A 24,369-nucleotide genomic window follows, 5' to 3' on the forward strand; every position below is an offset into this window, starting at 1 on the left:
GAAAGGTTATCGTACGCAATCAAGAGCAGTTATGTCGACAATCAGGTTGTAGTAAGTGTTGCTTGAAACATGTTGCGGGGTTATGCAAGGCTCCGTTCTTGGACCCTTGCTTTTCATAATTTACATATATCACTTGTTTAAGTGTATAACGTATATTTTGAAATTCTGTGGTATAGAATCTAGCTTTCTTCGGTGACTGTGCTAAAATGGTAGAGACTGAGAGTGAAACTTGATGAGACGCGTGGCAAATATTGTTGCATGCTAAATAATAATAAAGATAAAGAAGAAGCCCAAATAATGCTTGAAAAATTACATGAAATCGCAGAGAAAGCAGGACTACGGACCTCATGTGAAAAGACAGAGTACATAGAAAACAAACATAATTTAGTAAAGCATCTTGAAACAAAGTATGGGAAAGTCAGGAGGTCAGATAAATTCAAATAACTTGGTGAATGGATCCAGCCGAATGGGCTTGATAAAGAAGAAAATGAGAGAAGAACCAGAAAGATTATGTTAAGCCTCTAGATTAATACAGAATAAATACAATAAAAGAACGATGTCGTAAAGAGCAATGATCAGACACAATAGCGCGGTTATAAAGCCAGAGGAACTTTCTGATACTGAATAAGAAAGGTGCAATGGATGAGTTAGAGAAGAAAGAGAGAAAAATCTTGAGAAAGATCTTAGGACCCGAGAAAAGAAAGGATGGTACAGGGAGGAATAAGAGAAATGAAGATCTATGCAGAGAGACAGAGAAGATGACAGACACCATACGTAATATGAGACTTACCGTGGTCCAAATAGGCCAAAATCGAAGAAATAATAATAATAATAATAATAATTTAATCTGACACTGAAATGTGTTTGCCACGAGACGGAATAATAAACAAGTGATTTACATGTATTTGTAATAAATTTCGAGCCATAGGTTTTTTTTTGTGAAATTTCAAATGCTATGACGTACGTACAAATGGTTTCTGACGATTGCCACTCAAAATTTTATAATAATGGTGTGAAGAAAAAAAATAACTGTGTATGTGGTCATACTTTAGATATTGGAGAAATCAGTCACGCAGTTATTCCTCTCGTGAAATACAAGCGTGACAAAACTGACAGTAAGTGACGTCGTAACAGAGTGACCGCACTTCAAGGACTCAATTCTTATGAAAGAACACCGAAGTCACATTCAGCATTATGAGTGAGGAGATAGGATCTGCAATGCTTGTCAACACAGGCATATGTTTACATATAGCTACACTACCGGTCAAAAGTTTTCGATCACCCATCACAACTATGGATTCGTGGTTAAAGCAGAAATGTAATTTTAAATAATCTATCATAGCCCTGTTCTGATAATAAAACAAGCATAAACACGTAAAGACGGAATGACTCTTGTGTTTTTGACCGGTTCTCCTCATGGAGATGAGTAATCACAACAACACTGACGTGTCCACTCGAATAGACCTCATTCTCTCAGCTGTCTGTGTAGCAAGCAGTTCACATTGTGCAGCTAGCAGTGTGTTTGTGTAGGGTAATTCCGGGAGAGTTGCCGCACTTTTTATGTCTTTTGTTATATCTCGGTATATTTACTTTAAAAATTGTTGCAAATTCATCGAGCATAATTTGAAAACATGTATATTTGATCAGGGATGAACAAAATATTGGCAATTGAAAGTAAATGGCAGAAAGGAGTGAAGAAAGGAATTGTTGCATCTGCGGCGTCTCTCCCTGGATCCCGGTATAGATGCCGACTTTGCTCGGGAGAGATGCCGAGAGTAAAATAATTAATGACAAAATCAAATTTAAGCCAATTTCTTCAACTTTAATATAACCGAACACTAGAACGTACCACAAGACAATTATATCCACATAATATAATCATTCAATGGAAAAAATCTATCTGATAATTTACAACATTAAAATCATATTTTAATTTCGATTTACTATAAATGTGCATGTGCAATGGATTCTTCACTGTGTTATATAAAACCCCACGGCACTTAACACCCTTGAAATGGCTCTGGCCTGCACAGCGACCGCTGCTCAGCCCGAAGGCCAACTATCAGGGAGAGACGCCGCACCCTCCTGTTTTCATACCTCAAGGCTATCATGGCCCAAAATTAGCTTACTCTCAACTACAGTTATGTTTCTGACGTCTACTGTACTAAAAACGTCTGATTTAAGCATTTAAAGCCAACTTAATATACAATAAATTAACACACGCAAAAATTTTGTCAGGAGGAAACATGTACTCGCCTCATGATATCGGCTATAATTGGCGTAATATACGAGCAAATTTCGTTACACTCGCAGACAGTAGTTCTTCCTTAGAAACTGAAAAACCACACATATTGCCATCTAGCTGTAACGATGGGAACCTTTAGCTACAGTGTATGCGGCATCTCTACCGGAGCGGCATCTGTCCCGGATTTACCTTATCTGATCAGGTGCACACCATATTACCTCCAAATGGGACGGAAGCAGGAGATGGGAACTGAAGAACGTAGCTCTGCATCACGAAGGGTAGGACAATAGCAACAAAAGTTGGCGTAGCCCAATCAACAGTGGTGTATACATTGCAGCGGTTCAAGCAAACCGGTGCCAAAGCAAGTGTTTCGCGATCTGGAAGAGCCCGTGTAACATCATACAGGGAAGATCAGTTCCTATGTGTACAGAGTAAACGTCAGAGGACTCGTACGGCACCTGAACTTCGCGAGGAAGTCAATAATATGCGAGCTGCTCCAATCGCTGTCTCAACAGTGCAACGCCGTCTTCGTGAACGAGGTTTAAAGAGGGTGCATAGCGGCCAAAAAAACCGTTATTACGGACACAAAATAAGGTGAAAAGAATGCAATGGGCACAACAACATAAAAACTGGAGCGTGCAGCAATGCTCCAAGGTATTATTCACGGACGAATCGAAGTATTTGGTAACCATCGTCGAATGTTTGTTCGTCGACTTCGTGGAGAACGCATGAAGAGTCAGCATGGTGGAGGGTCGTAATGGTGTGGGGATATTTTGCGGGTGATAAAGTCGGTGATCTAGTGCGAATTAATGAAACATTAAAGAAGGAAGGATATCACAGGATACTGATCAATAATGCAGTTCCATCTGGCAAGGGGCTTATTGTTCGTGGGTTTGTTCTGCAGCAGGACAATGACCCCCCAAACATTCTTCTAAATTGTGTCAATAGAAAAGAGAAATGTGGGGAACTGAAAAATATGATTTGTAAAAGTCAGTAACCAGACTTAAATCCCATTGAACTGTTATGGGATGAACTTGACAGGGAGGTCCGAAAACTGAGGTCAACTAATGTTGAAGAGCTATTTAATAATTTACAGAGCTGTTGGACTGCAGTATCTACACAAACACGGCAAAATCTTATTTCCAGAATGCCAAGAGTTAGTGCAGCTGTTCGGAGGGCAAAGGGTGGTTACTTTGAAGAGGCTAAAATATAAAACATATTGTATTCTACTTAATGACAGAGAGAGAAAATATATATTTTGTTGGTCTATTTAGTTTTTACGATGTGTTTATACATTGAAATAAAGTATCTATTTTTGTGCATAGGTGATCGAAAACATTTGACCGGTAGTGTAAATTACCTCTTGTTTACACGGATTAAAATGGTTAATGACACAATACGAATTGTAAATCATTATCATCATCATCATCACCATCATCATTATCATCATCATCATTAGTCATTTTGCTCATAGCTGAGCGTCAAGACCTCATAACTCTATCATTTCTGTGTTGTATCCTTGACGAGATGCCTCCATCCAGAAAAGTGTTCAGCTTTCCTTAACTTGAACTGAAGAAGTAGGCCCGATCTAACCATCCACTTGCTGTTATTCCCCGCGGTCTACTGCCTTCAAGTTTGCCTTGCAGAATAGTCTTTTCTAAGTTCTCTTCTGAAAATGTGGCCGAAGAACTGGAGGTAACACTCACTCACACGGAAAGACAGACGTTTCTTGATGCTCAGGAAACATTGGTTCTTCTTTCCGTCCAGCGTACACGTAGCATTCTGCGCCAACACCACATCTCAAAGGCATCAATTCGACTTTTGTCTCTAGTATTCACGATCCAGGTCTCACAACCGTACAAAAAGACTGAGAACACTAGTGATTCCACCAAGCGCATCTTCGTAGCTTTCTATATTGCCTAGAACAATACGTCTTTTGATCTCTATTTCACAGCTTCCCGTGTCATTGATAACTGACCAAAGGTATACAACATTCCTCTACTCTATACAGGTCTTTCAGAATTATAAACTCACTAAATATGAATCCTAAACTTATGTACACAATATTCTAAAGATAGAAGCACGGAATAAAAATGTAATAACTTACGATGACGATGATAATGGAATAGGCTGAACAAGTACACTGCATCCCACAGTAGTTCTCACATGTTCATAAGCACGCCCACCACTCTCAACAATACAACTGGAGAGGGCCAATGACCTAGATGTTAGGCGATTTTAAACAACAATCATCATCACCATCATCACAACTGTAAAATCCGTAATAATAATGTTATTTGCATTAGGTCCCACTAACTACTTTTAGACGCCGAGGTGCCGAAATTTAGTCCAGCATGAGTTCTTTTACATGCAAGTAAATCTACCGACACGAGGCTGACGTATCTGAGCACCTTCAAATACCACCGGACTGAGCCAGGATCGAACCTGCCAAGCTTTGGGGTCAGAAAGCCAGCGCCTCAACCGTAGGCCCAGAAGTTTATTAATTGATTTCTGTTGGTGGTTTAAAACTTTTGTTAGATTCTGAAATATGAAACGTAACACAGAAATTCCTCCCCGAAACAGCAATCTATATGCGTCATGTAATCACGTCACAATAGTTGGTATAAAAATGAAAATCCACAGCCTGTTTCCAGTCATTCGACAGGGTAATGAATGAAGCGGCCATCTATCGGCGAGGATAGGAATAGTGCCGGCTGCTGAAGCCTGTCGGACTTCTGACAGATGAAATGAAATGATATTGAAGAATGTTATTGGAATGGAAGATGGCAGGGAAACCGGAGTACTCGGAGAAAGCCGCTTTGTCCAGCAAAAATCTCACATGAAGTGACCAGGATTTGAACCTCGGAACCCAACGGTGAAAGACCAGCGCGCTGCTCCCTGAGCTATGGAGGCTTCTCGTATACAAAAGTTAATTACAGTTATGTAAAAAGTATGTTTCATCCATGCTCAGCTCATGATAAGCAGCTATTGTAACGTTTCATAGCACCAGATCCAGATGTATTATAATTATTTCTCAACAAATTCTAACTGTTCAGAAACTTAATAGACATGGGACCTGCTGAAACACCCGTGCAAAATTTAACAGCAATGTCATCAACCATTTTCAGGAGAAACTATTAGAACATTACTAATGCCACTAAAAGATTACAGCAAATATCTCCAAGAACTTCGCTGACGCTGAACTAAATATAGCAGTAACGTAGGGGGACCAAATCCCGTCCTCGCACCTAATTTCGTCCCACTATAGCTCATTCCATGTTAAGAAAACAGTATTGCTCTTAAGACAAAGAAGTTGCCATATCGAACGGCTCTGCTCAACACCATCACGGGAAAACGGCGGAACATAAATGAGTGACATTCAGTATTTAAGTTCAAGACAAAAAGCGGAATAAACTAAGCTGAAAATTATTTTTATGAACTAAAGGGGACGGAGGTTTTACAGGGGTTATTTTTGGTTTGTAGACATTCAGCGGTAAACTACGGCACATAAAACACCTCAGCATTGAAGTGTAAGACAAACTGGGCGAGAAAATAGACAAATAATGTATATGGGCTTGAAAGGTGAGGGATGCTTTTAATTGCATTTAATACATTTCTCCAGGCAATAAAAGGCTAGAAAACCGACGCAACAAATAAATACTGTAGATGACTCTACAAAAGATCACAGTAGTAAAGTTAAAGAAAGAAATCGGACACGTAGGCTTATCGCATGACTCTCACTCAACAGAAAACAGTTACGCACTGATTTAAAGCCTAAATACACACACGCAACAAATAAATACTGTAGATGACTTCACTACAGAACTGAACTGGCAGCGATTCACAGAGTGCGGCACTACACGAGGGTTGTATCAGAGCAACACAGAAGAAGGGAATTGAAGGAAGGCAACAAAGCGATGGCTGTTTCCGCTATTGTGCTTCCTCCCTGCAAATGTATTTATGAAAAAGAAAATGTTTTGTAGTTATTTTCATAACTCACGGTCAAAAATGTCTCATCTTTTCTATCTATCTATTACAAAGTACAGTATAATATCTCTCAATCACGGGGAATTATCGGTGACTTGGAGGGGATGTGTTCAATCCTTGTAAGTTCGTAAGAGCAATACTGTTTTCTTAACGTGGAATGCACCCTAGGGATTTCCAGTTTGTACGGTTGGTACCTAATGTTCAGCCACGCGCACACGCGCAGCCTCATCCCATTCTCTTGTTGCGATAGTTGGTTGTGTACAAGGAGGATTCTTTTCCCTTCTGAGCTGAGTTAGTGCAGCATTCAAATTAACAGCCTGTTATTCCTAGAGTAAGCAATGATATGTCTATGAAATACCTGACTGCATTTCAGTCGTGTGGTGTAGTTTCTGGCGTGTAATCGCTACAGTGAGATGGATGGCGTGAGTTACTGTAGCGATCATTATATAAAAAATTAGGAATTGTTTGTAATTTCGTCCCCCTTCATTTTATTTGTTATTTTTGAAATGTGTTATTATTTTCAGATGGGAAAACGCAAGCAGTGAGATAAGGAGGCTATGAGAAAGGCTAATAAGGCAAGGAGGGACAAGAAAATGGGTTACAATCATGCAAGTGAAGCATTTAACATCCTACGAGCAACGCTGAAATCCTATGTTAAAAAGAATACCAAGGAAACATTTTTCATAAATGGCATTCAAGTAATTCATTACAATGAAAGTGTTTGATAAGGTTACAAAGGAAAAATATGTCAAAATTAATTGTACTTTTCATAAATTCGGTTGGGGACGAAATTACGAACACATTGTTGGTAGTTTAGTTTTTGTAGTGTTTATGTCAAATATCGACTGCCTTACGTTATAACAGTTTCATTGTAACTTGCCCGTAAGTGGAAAATGAAAATCCACAGCCCGTTTCCAGTGATTCGGTCGGGTCAAAAATGGAATCAATGAAGCCCCCATCTATATTTATAGCGGGTTTAGGGGCTAATTTTGAATTTGACTTAAAGAAGATCATTGCCTTATCGACTTTAAGACAATTAGATTGTGCCGGTTGCGGAAACCTGTCGCAGACCACTGGGGCAATGACTAATGGCTGACAGATGAAATGATATTGCAGAGTGTTGCTGGAATTAAATATGACAGGGAAAACCGGAGTACCCGGAGAAAAACCTGTCCCGCCTCCGCCTTGTCCAGCACAAATCTCACATGGAGTGACCAGAATTTTGAATCATGGAACCCAGCGGTGAGAGGCCGGTGTTCTGCCGCCTGAGCCAAGTAGGCTCTAAGTGGAGAATATATTCAGTAATATATACACCGATTTCTATCTTTGTCCATAATATTTCTGAATTTCTACAAGTCCAAATCTGGTAAGGGGATGAAATATGGGCCACCTATTTTATTTGTTTCTTTGTTCAGGACCGCTGCATAGGTACATCGTTAATTGTACCCACTATACCTCTACGGTGTATAGCATATTTTCTCCTATACATTACTAACTTACTATTCTGTAAGCGCATATTTAAGACGTAAATACGGTTGTAGTGCCTTTGTAATCATTATTCTTTCAAGTGGTACGTGCTGTCCTGTCCTATGTATTTTAAAGTCATTAACTGACATTTCGCAGGCAGTCGTTCGGGCAAGCGGTTCGTAATGTTCCTGGTACGAACTTTTCGCTATTCTATACGCACAATTTCAACCATTGAATCCATTCCTAACTTAATCTTTATCTCCTTATTCCGAGTACCCTTCTGTCATTGTTCCCACCTATTTGTACCTACATTTATTCTCCCTACTCTTTTACTTTCAATTACGAATAAGTTATCCTGAATCCACCTAGTTTTCACATCCATATATTAAAGTTGATCTGAAAAATGAGCCATGTAAAGGCAATTAATTTCTTCTGAGAGCCACTAGTGTAGCCGTGGTGGACCAATACATGGGGGGGGGGCGGTTTATAGTTACAAACACAACGAAGGTGTTTGTGCGTGTGTGGTGCGCCCACGCAAGGCTTGTAACTATAAGGACACTGTGCAAGTGAGTTATGTTGATATTCAGATTCCAGTGCACTACAAAATCCTACATTAAAATACAGAACAAGAATGATATGACAAAGTTCAACAGTTTTGCAGTGAATGGTACGTTCAGTTAAATCTAAAATCCAACTTTTGAGGCTTCTTAGAAAGCAGATCAACAAGATCTGTTGGTATAACACTTATGCCTCTGTGAATGTTCAAAAGAGCCAGCACATTGAGTCGACTTTCACTTGTTTATTGCTAGTTTCTGTTTGTTTCCTTTTGTGAAAATTTCATGATGGGGAGAGGGTGTGTAACCCCCAGTAACCCCCCTCCACCATCCCCCCTGGCTTCGCCACTGCTGAGAGCTGACTCCAACTGGGAGTTCTCTATATTAACTTTGTTGCATCTTGCTTCAATTTTTCCTATATTCATTGTGATTCCTTGTCCCTTTCAAACAGCCTACAAAAGGTCCAGGTATAGGGCTACCTGTATCTGTAACTTATCACGATAACTTCTCTTTCCAGCCAGCTACGTCCATGTTTGCAAGAAGAACGATCCAAATTTTGATTCGTGTGTCCTGAAATCAGTGGATAGCCTGAGACCTCATCTACTGAAAGGTAAGTACGTGCAGGATAAAGTTTGGTATGATAAGAGGGTTAGACGATAATCGGATACATTCCCATCTATTTCTTCAAGTTCTACCAATCATTTTACCTCGATCAGAGATTAATAAGAGAAGTTACAGTGAGAACTTTGACATATGTCATCCAAATCCTGAAGAATCAAATCTTCCAAACTTCTTAATGAGACCACATAATTTCAAATATACTAATTCAGAATTACTTATAAAATTTCTTTTGTCTTCCTCTAGTCTACACTTGTCCATGAATTAATAAATAATAATATTAAATTGGGGAGAAAAACAAAGGTGTTAATTGCCTCGCATTTGCAGACGAATTTGTCATACTTTCAGAGAGCTTGACAGATGCAACACACAAATAAATCTCTTGGAAGAAATAGCCAATGAAACAGGTTTGAGAATCTCTGTAGAAAAAAATACAAATTTATTAGAAATATAAGAAAACAAACGCTCCAAAACTTTTGACGACGGATATTGGTTGAATAGGGAAAGTGGAGAATTTCAAATACCTGGGAGAAGTAATTCAAGAAAATGGTTTAGAAAAATTTACTGTAGAAGAAAGGTTACACAAGATGGAAAGGGCGTATGGTATCACTAAGAATTTATACGACAAGAAATGCTTGTCTACAAAGCTTAAAATACGGCACTACAATTCAGTGCTGAAACCAGAGTGTTTTCACGCAACTGAATGTCTACTTTTGAGCTATAGTTTAGATAATACTGGAAGTGCTAGAAAGAAGGACCGCGAGAAGAATCTTAGGCCCAATGTAAACAACAGAACAATGGAAATTAAAACGTAATAAGGAAATATACCATAACATCGAAAATAGAACCGAAACAATATAAAGATGTAGGTGAAGCGTTCTCTGGCCCTTTTAATGATTCAGAGGAGTTCCCCAAGGGAGCGTAATTGAACCATTTTTCTTACATATATTCGTGAAACGAGTAAAGAAGTGGAATCACAGACCAGGGTTTCTACAGATAATGTTTATACTCTATCCAGTAATAAATGTTATAGGGTTATGAGTGACAACAAAAAGACCTAGGCAATATTGTGAGATGGAAAGCAAACAGTGGTATGATGGCAAACGGGATAAAAAGTCTGGTTGTGTGTTTCACAAAGAGAAAAAGGCCTCTCGGTTTTAATTACTGTGTTGATGGGGTCATTGTAAGTGTCTGAGTGTTAATTGGGATAATCACATAAACAGAATTGTAAAAAAGGGTACAGATGTCTGCACATGGATATGAGAGTGTTTAGGGGTTGTAGTAGTAGTAGGGATGTAAAGGAGAGGGCTTGCAAGTCTCTGGTAAGACCGCAACTAGAGTATGGTTCTAGTGTATGGGACCCTCACCAGGATTGCTTGATTCAAGAACTGGAAAAAATCCAAAGTAAAGCAAGTCGATTTGTTCTGGGTGATTTCCGACAAAAGAATAGCGTTACAAAAATGTGCAAATTGTAGGATGAGAAGACTTTGGAGAAAGAAGACGATCTGCTCGACTAAGTGGCATGTTTCGAGCTGTCAGTGGAGAGATGGTGTGGAATGACATTAGTAGACGAATAGGCTTCAGTTGTGTTTTTAAAAGTAGGAAAGATCACAATATGAATATAAATTTGGAATTTAAGAGGACAAATTGGAACAAAATGACCGAGATTGTGGATGTATGTCTGTATGTTCCAGCAAGAATATCAATCAAACTTGGCCCACACATGGCTTAATGTCTGGAAAATGGTAGTGTGAGGTAAGATATCCGTAGAACCCCAATGGTTTCGGGCGGGGGAGTAGGTGCATTGAAATAATAATTGAAACCTTAAGAGATTAGTGTTGAATCCACAGTTTTCGGGATCCCTAAGCTGATTGGAGACGGTCCCATCATAACTATAGCGCGACGCGTAAATACATATAGCAGGGTCTCTCAAACGCCCAAAATCTCACGCGTGCAAACTGAGGCGCAGAGTTCCTGTGCACAGTGCATCGGTCCCACTTGCTTCGACTCGGACCAACGCTTCGTCTCTGGGCTACTCGGGTAAGATCGGCTCAACTCGGCTCGGCTTTGGAGCGCTACGGAGCAAGAGAGGAAGAGGGAGACTGGTGGAGTGAGCGAGACAGGCGCGTGGGGAAAGAGAGAGAGAGAGGGCGCTATTGCTCCAAATCGAGGAGTGGGGGTCTGCACTCTGGTCAACCAAGCGAAGTCGTCTTTTGCACCGTGCACTCTGAGAGGCCCTGACATATACTTTAGTTATAACTTATTTTTATTGTTAATATGAAAGGATCAACTACTTCCCAGGCAATCTGCGCTGCTACAAAGGTCAAGTTTAACTCGAAAGTAAATAATCTCAAATTGAAACTTATACAAATCCTAAAAGCAAACATGCCAAAAGGTATCCGAGCAGGACCGGGTACTGTAACCAGTTAATACATAAATTAATTAATCACTAAAATGTATAACAATATTGTGGCATTTCTGCTCTTTCAGGTATCCCCAAGATGCATGTACCCCCTTATGATCCTCTAGTAATCCCCGCGCTGGATGTAGTTCGAGACCTGGAGGCTCTCAAAGTGAAGGCCTCCATGAAGGATATCACAGCCTATGGAGCAAATGGATTCGTGGTGGATAAGTTCAAGTGAGTTCATATTTAAATATATCTTTTCCATGATGCGACATTTCTCTCTAATGTGAAGACTTAAGACAAGACCTTTTCTGGTTGATGTTATGCTGTATAGAGTAATAAATACATTACAAGATCGTGAGCAACTGCAAGAAAACCTCGATAGTGTTGTGAGATGGCCAGCAGGCAATGATAAATGAGATTAAAAGTCAGGTTGTGAGTTTCACAAGGAGGAAAAGTCTTCTCAGTTTTAATTACTGCGTTGATGAGGTGAAAATTCCCTATGGGGATCACTGTAAGTACCTAGGAGTTAATATAAGGAAAGATCTTAATTGGGGAAATCACATAAATGGGATTTTAAATGAAGGTTACAGATCTCTGCACATGGTTATGGGGGTATTTAGGGGTTGTAGTAAGAATGTAAAGGGGAGGGCATATAAGTCTCTGGTAAGACCCCAACTAAAGTATGGTTCTTGTGTATGGGATCCTCACCAAGATGACTTGATTCGAGAACTCGAAAAAAATTCGAAGAAAAGCAAGTCGATTTGTTCTGGGTGATCTCCGACAAAATAATAGCCTTACAAAAATGTTGCAAATTTTGAGCGGAGAAGACTTTGGAGAAAGAAGACGAGCTGCTTGACTAACTGGTATGTTCTGGGCTGTCAGTGGAGAGATGGCGTGGAATGACATCAGTAGACGAATAAGTTTGAGTGGTGTTTTTAAAAGTAGGAAAGATCAAAATATGAAGGTAAAGTTGGAATTCAAGAGAACAAACTGGGGCAAATATTTGTTTATAGGAAGAGGAGTTAGGGATTGAAATAACTTACCAATGGATATGTTTAATAAATTTCGAAATCATTTCAGAAAAGGCTAGGAAAACAAGAGATAGGGAATCTGCCACATGGGCGACTGCCCTAAATGCAGATCAATGTGGGTTTGTTTGTTTGTTTGTTTGCTGGATGTTTGGTTAAAATACGAACAAACAGACACACACTGTTCGTACCAGCAAAGAAGTCAACATCGGGCGGCATATGTTCAGTGGTTCAATGAATCCCGTCGAAATAGGTACGTCTTAGTAAAGTTGTTTATCCAGAGCCTATTACTTTATTTAGCTCTGTATATTCGCGCATGTAGCGATAATCTTGACTTCAACACTCGGTTGCTCTCTGGAGCCTGGAAAGAGGCTAAGTTTCTGATCTGAGGGCGCGGATCTGTGTGTCGTAAGGAGGGTACGCAAGGCGAAGAGTTATGAGGAGCAAGGATAACATAGCTCAGGAATCGCTGGCGAGGGAGCCAGCGGCAGATACGGAAAAAGCCAAAATTATCTGAAGTATTATCACAGAGCGCGCGGTTAAAACTTGCCGTATGTGGTAGGTTTTGAAGATATTTTAATTTCACGATTTTTCCATTTTGGTACCATTTATAGCAAAAAACAGAATATCTTGGTAAGTATGATTTACATAGCATCAATAGGCGTATGTTTATATAACTACTGTAGACATTTAATTAGTAATAGCCGGCCTCGTGATGTAGTCGTGGCGTGCCTGCTTCTTACCCGAAATCTCCGGGTTCGATTCCCGGCCAGGGCAGGGATTTTCACCTGGATCTGAGGGCTGGTTGTCTTAGCCTACGTGATTACAGTTGAGGAGCTATCTCACGGTGAGAGATTACAATTAAAATAACAAGGCAGGGTAAAATGAAAAAATCAGACTATACATGAAAATAAATCCATTGCCTTCATCACAAGTTGCGGAAAGCAACGTTTACAGATAAATATTAAAGGATACACTCATGAACTATTCAAAGGCAATACTCTACTTACCAACTCAATTTGTCGGTTACTGGACTTTGTAAAGCTTGCGTGAAGATTTGGCAAATGTTCGAGATTGTAAATTCACCATTCACTATAAAATTATCTGATTTTACTATCAAATCATCAGAGAAATGAACATGACGAATTCTGCTATTATGCGTTAACTCAGTATCCTTCCGCGGAGTAGCTCTGGCCCATTATCCTTCGGCGGTGAAAAAATCGCATATCATCAACTACTCTACCATAGCCTGACTTACAGTCAGCCACACAACAGTACAGCATGCTGAACTGTTAAATTAATCAACGCACATAAGATACATGCTTGAAGTACTGAGTTTAGGAACTGAAAGTAAAGAAAATTCAACTTTTCACTGAAATATCTCGCACAGTAACGTCCCACGCAATTTTGTATACCCGGCTTGCCGGAACTACTGGAGCACGTCTTGGATATAATCGCTTTCAGTGCTTGCAGTGGCGGGACCACTAACTATCGTGTTATAATGGCTGAGTTATTACACTTGGTCTTATATTCGTCATGTTTCAAGACAAGACCATAAATAACAGCAGTCCGCCTAACACGATCTTGACACAGTTATTCCTATCTATCTTTCTACGCTTCTACCTGTCTATTTATTGTCTACACATGTTTTCATTTTGTCCCTGAAGTGGGAGGCGGGGCTCCTAGACGGTAACGCTGTCTCGTAGGCCAGGGAGATGTGAAAGAGATATGCGGAGAAGGTCAGAGGCCGTGTCCTAAACTAGGAACTGTCCCGGCATTCGCCTTAGTGCAGAAGAATGGGAAACCACGGAAAACCATTCTCAGGACAGCCGACGGTGGGATTCAGAGCCTCTCCATCTCCAGAATTCAGAGGCGTAGAGCGACGGTAGAGCCGTGGGACGAAGTCTACTCTTTAATCACCAACGACGCAGTTATTTGCAACGCCAGCAACATCTTCATCAGATGAAACTGAATCTGGTTAAGATAATTACACCTCATAACCCCTCTCTTTCATTTCTCGTTGTTTTGGTAACTTCTGCAGCCGTGTATTAAAAGGAAAGTCGCATTGCTAATGAAGTAATGCCACTATTTACAATCAAGTAAGAATAAATTTGAACACGTTATTTTTCAGAGCAGTGAACCCTAAGATGTTTAATCCACACGCCGCCTCTGGTGAACACAGAACACCTTATAAGGCGAAAGTTTCCATGTGACATGAAGATATTTTTCCTCTCTGTTTCAGGACTGACATAGAAGGTCTCTCTGTGGAAATGGCGGTCACCTTGCCCAAGCTTTACGCGACGTGCGAGTATGATGTCGATGGTCAACTTCTGGTCGTTCCCCTCAAGGGAAAGGGATTCTTTAAAGGGAACTTCAGTAAGTATTACTTCAAACTCATGTTTCTCAACCGCAACATTGTTTTCTTCCAACCAGAATGCAGCACTTGTTAGGAGTGTGACTTCCGACAGAAATTCGATATCAGTTGTATTTACAAATAACCTTATGGAAGGTAGGGGTGAATGTCTGTAGTTCGTAAAATATAATTAAAGAAGTAAGAATGGTTTTGAGTGGTCTTTCCGAAGAAGGAGCTTAAAGTAGAGTGCGATGTTTGTGAGGTAGGTAGTGGCTTCGTTTGCCCTTCAGCTTATACTACCCGCTGTACCATGCTTCAGGCGGTATGCGTACGTAATGTTAACTGCACTGCACCTTCAAGTAGTGTAACTTACATGCCTAAGTTGTATCAAGATGTTCTACGTACAACGGGAAAAATATTGTAATGTATGTCAGCAAAGCCCTCTAAATCGTTCATCATTAAATACTACCTGAACTACAAACATCAAAATGTTCAACTCCATTTTTAATTTTTGAAATATAAAATTACGTAGGTGGATCAAAAGATTAGTTGCACTAACGCGCCGCAGCAGCGCGCTGTGTGTCGCAAACGTGGGCACAGCGGGGGAAGGGACAGACACTGCCCACACGTCTGTTAGGCAGGTCGCTGTGGTGTCTCGTCTAGTATTGTGTGAATAGCGGCCAAATGCAATGGCGCGTCAACTTGATGTTCACTCCAAATATGAGGTTCGTGCGACGACCCGATTCATATGGGCCAAAAGGAAGAAATACACGGACATTCATCGTGAAATTAGTGCTGTGTATGGGGAGCGGGTCATTTCCCGGCAAGGTATCATAAAGTGGTGTCAGCAATTCGAAGCCGGACGCGCGGATATCACGGACAACCATCGCGAAGGCAGGTCCGCAACGTCCAGGACCAGTGCAAAGGTCAACAGTGTGAATGCGATCATTAGACAGAACCGGCGCATTAAACTGAGAGAAATCGCGACGCAGCTGAACATGTCGTATGGCAGTGTGTTCGCCATTGTTCACGAGGACCTTGGATATCGTAAGCTGTGTCAAAGATGGGTCCCACGTCTTCTCACCGATGAGCACAAGGGACAGCGTTTCCAATCCTCCCTGGCATTTTTGCAATGCTATGCCGCAGACGGCAACGGGTTTCTGCGGCGAATCGTCACAGGCGACGAAACGTGGGTCCACCACTTCACCCCCGAAACGAAGCGAATGGGTGGGTGCACCCCTCATCACCACAACGAAAGAAGGCCAAGGCTCAACCTTCAGCCGGTAAGGTTATGGCGACAGTGTTCTTTGACATGGAGGGTTTGCTGCACGTGGAATTCATGTCGAAAGGAACGACGATCAACGCGGGGTCCTATTGTCAAACGTTGCACCGGTTGCGTAAAGTGATTAAAAAGCAGCGCCGGGGGAAATTGAGCGCCGGTGTGATTTTGTTGCATGATAACGAAACACCTCACAAGGCCCGCCAAACGAGAGAACTGCTGCAGCGTTTCAAGTGGGGAGGTCTGGCAACATCCACCCTATAGTCCCGACCTAGCGCCATGTGACTTTCATCTGTTCGGTAAGGTCAAAACGGAGCTCGGTGGTCGACGTTTCCAGACCGATGAAGAGGTGAAGGCCGCTGTCTCCGAGTGGTTGCAGAACGCTGGAGGAAATTTCTATGCATCCGGCATTGACAAGTTGGTTGTGCGTTCGCAGAAATGTTTGGAGTCTCTTGGAAAATAGTATGTGGAAAAGTGACGTTACAGTGTATGTCGTTATAATCGTGTTGCTGTTGTATAGGTGGTGTAATAAATGGCCATAACTGGGAAGCGCAACTTATTCACTGATCTTCCCTCGTATGTTAAAGTTATATTCACTCAGTGCCCAACCTATAATCAGCAGAAAAAAATATTGTTACGAATAAAACACCTTTTGTTTTATTCTAACAAATGTACACACACAGTGCAATTCAACCATGCGTAGTCACACTTACTAATTGCTGTCTAATTACAAGCCTCTCACAGCAGGAGTTCAGGGCCCTGTTTCATAAAACATCTTTCCTTAATATTATCAGTAAGAAACCCTTAATACTGGTAATACGAAGGGCGTAATATATTGTTTTACACTTTATTTTGGTACGTCCGGGTATGGTTCACATTTCACTTTAAGGTGGTGACGTGTAACTAGGATCTTGTTCCACCGTTTTCTAGCAGAACACGCACAGGGGCCAACGAATGCACTCGTCATAGCTATTTCATAACAACACTGCCAGCGTAGGAACAGACAACATGGAAAGCAACCGTCATGGACAGCGCTCTAAGACTTGGTTCCTATGAAAGGAAGGCGTGACCAGTGCCGAAATTCAGCGGCGCTTGGTGGCAGTCTGTGGAGAACATGCGATGTCACAGAAAACAGTTTACGACTGGGTAGAAGGTTGGAAAACAGGGCGCACATAGGTGGACAAGGGAACCAGTTCTGGAAATGTCAACACCAGCCCACATTGCCCGGATCGAACAGGCCATCCAAGGCATCACATTTACGGAAATGGAGGCAGCCAAGGGAATTAGCCGAAACACCTTGCAGCGGATCATGCACGGCCACTTACAGTTGGGAAAGGTGTCATCCACATGGGTGCCTAGACTCTTCTCTACCGATCTCGATAGCTGCAGACGATTAAGTGCGGACAGTATCCAGTAATCGGGAGACAGTGGGTTCGAGCCCCACTGTCGGCAGCCCTGAAGATGGTTTTCTGTGGTTTCCCATTTTCACACCAGGCAAATGCCGGGGCTGTACCTTAATTAAGGCCACGGCCGCTTCCTTCCACTTCCTAGGCCTTTCCTATCCCACCGTCGCCATAAGACGTATCTATGTCGGTGCGACGTAAAGCAAATAGCAAGAAATAGACTCTTCTCTCACATTATTTTCACTTCTTATATCCATTCTCATATGTATCAAAGTCGCAAAAACGAAAACATCGGTGAGCCTATCGAACATATGGCTTAATATTCGGTTGTAGTCAAGCACTAGCCTACTGTTAGGAACAAACACAAACCAGGAAAATAACGCAACGGACCGATTCTAACCTCCACTTGTATCAGCTGACTAATGAACTAATATTATGAGTGAAGACATGTTATTAGTCATGTGTAAATCTTTATAAAACAGAATTTGGTTAGCCAATAATTATTTGTATGCGTTCTAATATTATCAGTTAGTTTTATGAAACTGTACAGTCTTGATGTATCCACAAAGACGCACACAAAATGCTATCACTTGTGTACCGGTACACTGTTTTTATTTACAATTTACCTATACATTACACACACATCAATAAACCGCCATTTTTAACAACTGCCTATCATGAAGAATAAGAAGACTGCAACAGATGTATGTCAACTACGAACCCAACAAAGCCAATTCACATACTTGACTTCAAACACTCGCTAACACGACTTCCACACACGTCTCATCAAACCAACTCAACTCTTACTCACAAGACTGCTTCTTTATATATGTTGCCTGGCCAGGCTTCTAGAAAAATCTGACATAACATGTTTTTATCGTAAATTCGAGAGTCTCCAATTGTCTAGTTACAACGTAAAGAAGTTTCTACAACTATCTAGTGCCAAAGATACGTTATTCTGGATATTACAGTGTGTTGCACAATGTTACATTGGATTATACATCATATATACAGGTAATAATAAATGATATACTATTAATTATGTGTTCTTACATTAAATAAACCACATTAATATATATACAGTAGACGTTTCATGACAACCTCACAAATAATACGACCGTCCTTACATAACTACGTTAATAATATCAATACTAATAAATGGATGTAAACACTGCTTAGCCATAGCTCACAAGTAATAATAATAATAATAATAATAATAATAATAATAATAATAATAATAATAATAATAATAATAATAATAATAATAATAATAATAATAATACTTCGTTAATACGATTGCTTAATTTTTACGTTTTTCGTAGTTTGGGGACCCCTAATTTGCTAAGAAATGTTTCAACATTAAAATTGTTCTTCTAACTAGTGTCATCTATGGCTTGATTGTAAGAAGTCAAAATTTATCACCAAGTTTACACAATGAGTATTTTATTACACCACCTATTCAATGCAATCCACTGTTGCGTGGTTAAATGATCATAGTAGCTACCAAATTTTAAGGTACATGTTTCGCCCCTCTTTTATCGGGCATCATCAGCCTTATTCAATCCTAGAAAAAACATTGGTTTGAAAACCTTATCCAATTCATATAAACTATACTTTAAAAATTATTAAAATGTTCGTCCAAAAGAATTTTGTGTCACATTATTTCTTAAAAATAATTCATGTCTGAATCTGAAACGGATCCTCTTCGTAAAATGCTTGAACAATAAGCAACACTTGGGTCCAGATTATCGAACTCAAGGCATCAATGGATAGGATCAGTATGTCAAAACTTGCATGTTGAGGGTGAGATCTATTTCCAGATATATAAGGGTTAAAAATCCGTAGTCAAATTAAAGACGATATGGGTAAAAAATCATCGCATAATAACGAGTGCTAGTAGACATTGGGGTGTTGGTGAGAATCGGTGCTAAGAACATTTTAAAAGTAATTTTATTGTGTGTATATATGTTTTCTCAAGTATCTTTATACTGTAAATATACTGAACCACAGTATCAATACTATTAAGAATTCAACAGTATAGTTTATATAAATTGGATAAGGTCTTCAGACCAATGTTTTTTCTAGGATTGAATAAGGCTGATGATGCCCAGTAAAAGAGGGGCGAAACATGTACCTCAAAATTTGGTAGTTTCTATGATCATTTAACCACGCAACAGTGGATTGCATTGAATAGGTGGTGTAATAAAATACTCCTTGTGTAAACTTAGTGATAAAGCTGTTTTCAATACGGAACAATGAAGAGAATAATGGTTTGTAAAGAAGTCAAGATGTCAAGACATTTAGGGCACAAAAATATAGCAAAATATGACCCTCATATCTCTAATAACAGATCGTAGTCTCTAGGCAACACCAATACACGGTCAGCAACATATATTCAAACCACAAATAGTTCCTAGCACCAACAACTGAGGAAAAGTTCTTCTTAATATATCAATGTAATACTCAGCACATCTACACCTGATTTTGTTCAAGGCCTCCTACTACGTAGCCTATATGTCATCTGCAATATTATAGTTACGCGATGATTTCCTAACTGATATTAATTTTGTTGTATAGCTGACGTCAAAGTACAAATGTCTGGCAAGGGTAAGATAGTGACAAAAGACGACGTCAAATACGTGGAGGCAACGACCATCAAGGCCAAGCTGAGCGTCGGAGGATCCGAAGTGGACTTTGGTAACCATGACAACTCTACCAGAGCAATCGGTAAGTACCTGGGAATAAGTTTATGGATATTTCATCGAAATTATTATTATTCATTATATTATCATTATAGAACATTATGCCCTTCAGCGTTCAGTCTGCAAGCCTCTGTGGATTTACTAAACGTCGCCACAATCCTCTATTTGCAACTAGTGCTGTGGCCTCATATAGTTCTGTACCTATTATTCTTAAATCATTAGAAACTGAGTAGCTGAGTCTAACCATCGTCGTCTTGGTCTACTTCTACTTCTCTTACCCTCCATAACAGAGTCCATTATTCTCCTAGGTAACCTATCCTCCTCCATTCGCCTCACATGACCCCACAACCGAAGCCGATTTATGCGTACAGCTTCATCCATCGAGTTCATTCCTAAATTAGCCCTTTTCTCCTCATTCCGAGTACCCTCCTGCCATTGTTCCCACCTGTTTGTACGAACAATCACACTCGCTACTTTCATGTCTGTTACTTCTAACTTATGAATAAGATATCCTGAGTCCACCCAGCTTTCTCTTCCGTAAAGTAAAGTTGGTCTGAAAACAGACCGATGTAAGGATAGTTTCGTCCGGGAGCTGACTTCCTTCTTACAGAATACTACTGATCGTAACTGCGAGTTCACTGCATTAGCTTTACTGCACCTTGATTCAATGTAACTTACTATATTACCATCCTGGGAGAACACACAACCTAAATACTTGAAATTATCGACCTGTTCTAGCTTTGTATCACCAATCTGACATTCAGTTCTGTTGAATTTCTTACCTACTGACATCAATTTAGTCTTCGAAAGGCTAATTTTCATACCATACTCATTGCACCTATTTTCAAGTTCCAAGATATTAGACTGCAGGCTTTCGGCACAATCTGCCATTAAGACCAAGTCGTCAGCATAGGCCAAACTGGTTACTACATTTCCACCTAACTGAATCCCTCCCTGCCATTTCATACCTTTCAGAACACGATCTATGTAAACTACGAACAGCTAAAGTGAAAGACTACCGACTTGTCTATCCCCTGTAAGTACCCTGAACCAAGAACTTATTCTACCATCAATCCTCACTGCAGCTCAATTGTCAATATAAATTCCTTTGATTGACTTTAGTAATCTATCTTTAATTCCATTTAATTAATGGCGAACATTTTATCCCTCGGTACCCTGTCATATGCTTTCTCCAGATCTACGAAACATAAACAGAACTGTCTATTCCTCTCGTAGCATTTTGCAGTTGCCTGGCGCATACTGATAACCTGATCCTGACAGCCCCCATGTGGTCTCAAACCACACTGGTTTCCATCCAACTTCCTCTCAACCACTGACCACACCCTCCCTTCCAAGATGTCAGTGAATACTTTGTCTGGTATACTAATCAATGAGATACCTCGATAGTTGTTGCAATCCTTCCTGTTCCCTTGCTTGTAGATGGCGCAATTACTGCTTTTGTTCAATCTGAAGGTACTTTACCAACAATCCATGCTAATCTTACTACTCTATGAAGCCATTGTTATTATTATTTATTCATTTTTATCGACTTTGGCCAACTTATGAGCGTGTAAAGTAACTCACTGCTTCATTTATTGCTTACGAAGCGTCCTTCATTATTTCATTTATCGCTTTCGAAGTGTTCTTCATTATTTCATTTATTGCTTTCGAAGTGTTCTTGATTATTTCATTTATTGCTTTCGAAGTGTTTTTCATTATTTCATTTATCGCTTTCGAAGTGTTCTTCATTATTTCATTTATTGCTTTCGAAGTGTTCTTCATTATTTCATTTATCGCTTTCGAAGTGTTCTTCATTATTTTATTTATTGCTTTCGAAGTGTTCTTCATTATTTCATTTATTGCTTTCGAAGTGTTCTTCATTATTTCAATGTGTTTTTCCCAGCTCTCTTCTGTCCATATGTTATTCCGTTCCCTCATTTCCTCCTGGAAACAGTTGAAATTTTGTATCAATCTCCTAAAAGTTGTTGTGTCCTGTATTATACGTGCTGTTATTCCCATCTCTGCCATATCTCTCTATACTTTGAAATCCACTGATTGTCATTCTTGCTTTTGTAAAACTGATAAAAAATTTGTTTTGTGAGTCTGGCATTATCTATCATCATTATGTGACCAACGAACTTAACTCTCCTCTTTCTGATTGTATAGGGCATTCTTTCAGTTTCTTTATTGTTTTAAAGGTCTGCATTCTTCTGTGTCTGAACTCTCCAGATTTTTCCTTGGAATAACGTTTTATTTCCTTTTCCTCTATCACTTCCATTTCTCCTGTTTTCATGGAGAACATACACTTTGAAGCATAGAGACATTCTGTTTTAATTACCGTGTTGTAGTGCATGATTTTAGTTTTATGGAGAATCTCTTCCTGTTATAGATATCCTTGGTCAGTTGGTAAGCTTGTTCTAATTTCCTTGCTATTGATTTATTTGCATCTTTGCCTAGAAAATTAATTTCAATTACTTCCCCCCAAATATTGAAAATTTTCTTCCTCTTCTACTTTTATGGCTTCATTGGACCACTTCAATCATTTTCTGACATCTTCTTTGATAAGTTTTCCTTTCGAATTGCCCATTATCTTTTCATTCATTCTGTTCTTTAGTGTCGTTCCTCACCTGCAAATACTCTAATCACTATATGTCGTTTGTATATTTTTGGTTCAAATCTTATTTTTATGTTTTACACTTTCTTTAAATTTTCTGTTTCACAAATCTTTCAGAGTTATTTTCAGATTTTTCATATCCTCTCTAATTTCCTTAATCCATCCCACTTGTTTCTTCAGATCCCAGAGTTTCTCTGTACATTTTCATGGCAATCTGGTTTGTGGTGATCATCTCTTTCCGTACAGTTTCTGTGATGGGCTCCAGTTCTCTGTACACCACTTCATTTGTCCATCTTTATGATAGTTTTTATTTATACTTGTTCTAGTTATTCTTATCTATACTTTTAGGATTTTGTCGATCCTGTTTCTATGAGTGAGTTTAAAAAGAGTTTCGTTTCCGTATGTCACCTCCGGTTGAGCCTCCGTCTTGTAATGTTTTATTTTAATTTTCTTTTCATTGATGGACGTTGTTTTATTGTATGTACAAGATGTTCGTTTTGGAGCTTTGATCTTATTATTAGGCTCTTTTCTTCCAAATTTTATCTGAGATTTTTTCCACCTTGAGATATAATTTTTGGTTTCCTTTCTTTCTGTATGACCCACCCTCTGTTCTTTGAGGTCTCAGTATCTTCCTCAGAATCTTTCTCTCCACTAGTTAAACTTCTTGACCAATCCTGTTTTTATCAGGTTCAAACTTTCAGCAGCATATAAAGCCTCCAGGCGGATGACTGTCTGAGTTTTGCATTGATCACGATGTTCTTCTTGTTGTAAGTGTTCATATTTAGTTTGTATGCAATTATTATTATTATTATTATTATTATTATTATTATTATTATTATTATTATTATTATTATTATTATTATTATTATTTCTTATTAAAGTTTCTTCCGAGAAGAAAGCCATAATTTAACTACGAATATGAAATTATTGAAGAATTTTAGGCATTTTCAATCTTGAAATTACCATTGTGTCGTTCAGTGGGCTCAATAGTTAGATTGTCATATTATTCCAAGACGCTGGCAGCCAGTGCGCCGCGCCGTCGTGACAAGCCATTCGAAGCAAGAAGTTATTTCATTTCCTGTCCCAATTGCCGACAGCCGGACTAGAGGCTCTTGGGCCAGAGGAAGGAATTTATTGCAGTAGCACACTTGAAAGACTGACGGGCACGTTTGTATATACGTAAAAGGTGAAATTTTTATTTTATATTTTGCGCAGAGATCATCCCAGGGCCAAGGGGAGCCGCCAGGAAAGACCGGCGCCACACCCACCATAGTATTATTGGACCTTTATATTTTCTTATATATATATATATATATATAACTGATATGAGCAAAGATCTGGAATCACGGATAAGGATATTTGCGGACGATGTTATACTGTATAGAGTAGTAAATGAGCTGCAGTATTGTGAGTGACTGCAGGGAGAGATGGACAATGTTGTGAGATAGAAAGCGGACAATGGTATGAATGTAAATGGGATGAAACACAAGTTGTAAGTTTCACTAATAGGAAAAGTCCTCTCAGTTTAATTACTGTGTTGATGGGGTGATAATACCTCATGGGGAAGAGTGTAAGTACCTAGTAATATTGTTGATTTAAAGAATGGCTTTTATGGGGTAATCATGTTAACGAGGTGGTTAAGAAAGGTTACAGGTTTCTTCACATGGTTATGAGGGTATTTAGGGGCTGTAGTAAGGATGTAAAGGTGAGGG

The 24,369-nt window shown here is 39.6% G+C and overlaps 1 protein-coding gene across 1 annotated transcript in view; it reads left to right on the forward strand.

Moving 5' to 3' along the window:
• LOC136885735 (circadian clock-controlled protein daywake) overlaps positions 1-24,369 on the forward strand; it is a 34,658-nt gene that overhangs the window by 5,338 nt on the left and 4,951 nt on the right. Inside the window, exons 2-5 of the mRNA XM_067158471.2 lie at positions 8,771-8,863; positions 11,362-11,509; positions 14,549-14,682; positions 19,919-20,068. Of these exons, the coding sequence (XP_067014572.2) occupies positions 8,771-8,863; positions 11,362-11,509; positions 14,549-14,682; positions 19,919-20,068 (525 nt within the window). The remainder of the gene's footprint in view (positions 1-8,770; positions 8,864-11,361; positions 11,510-14,548; positions 14,683-19,918; positions 20,069-24,369) is intronic.

This window comes from Anabrus simplex, chromosome 14 (genome assembly GCF_040414725.1).
Source record: "Anabrus simplex isolate iqAnaSimp1 chromosome 14, ASM4041472v1, whole genome shotgun sequence".
NCBI classification, from domain to species: domain Eukaryota; kingdom Metazoa; phylum Arthropoda; class Insecta; order Orthoptera; family Tettigoniidae; genus Anabrus; species Anabrus simplex.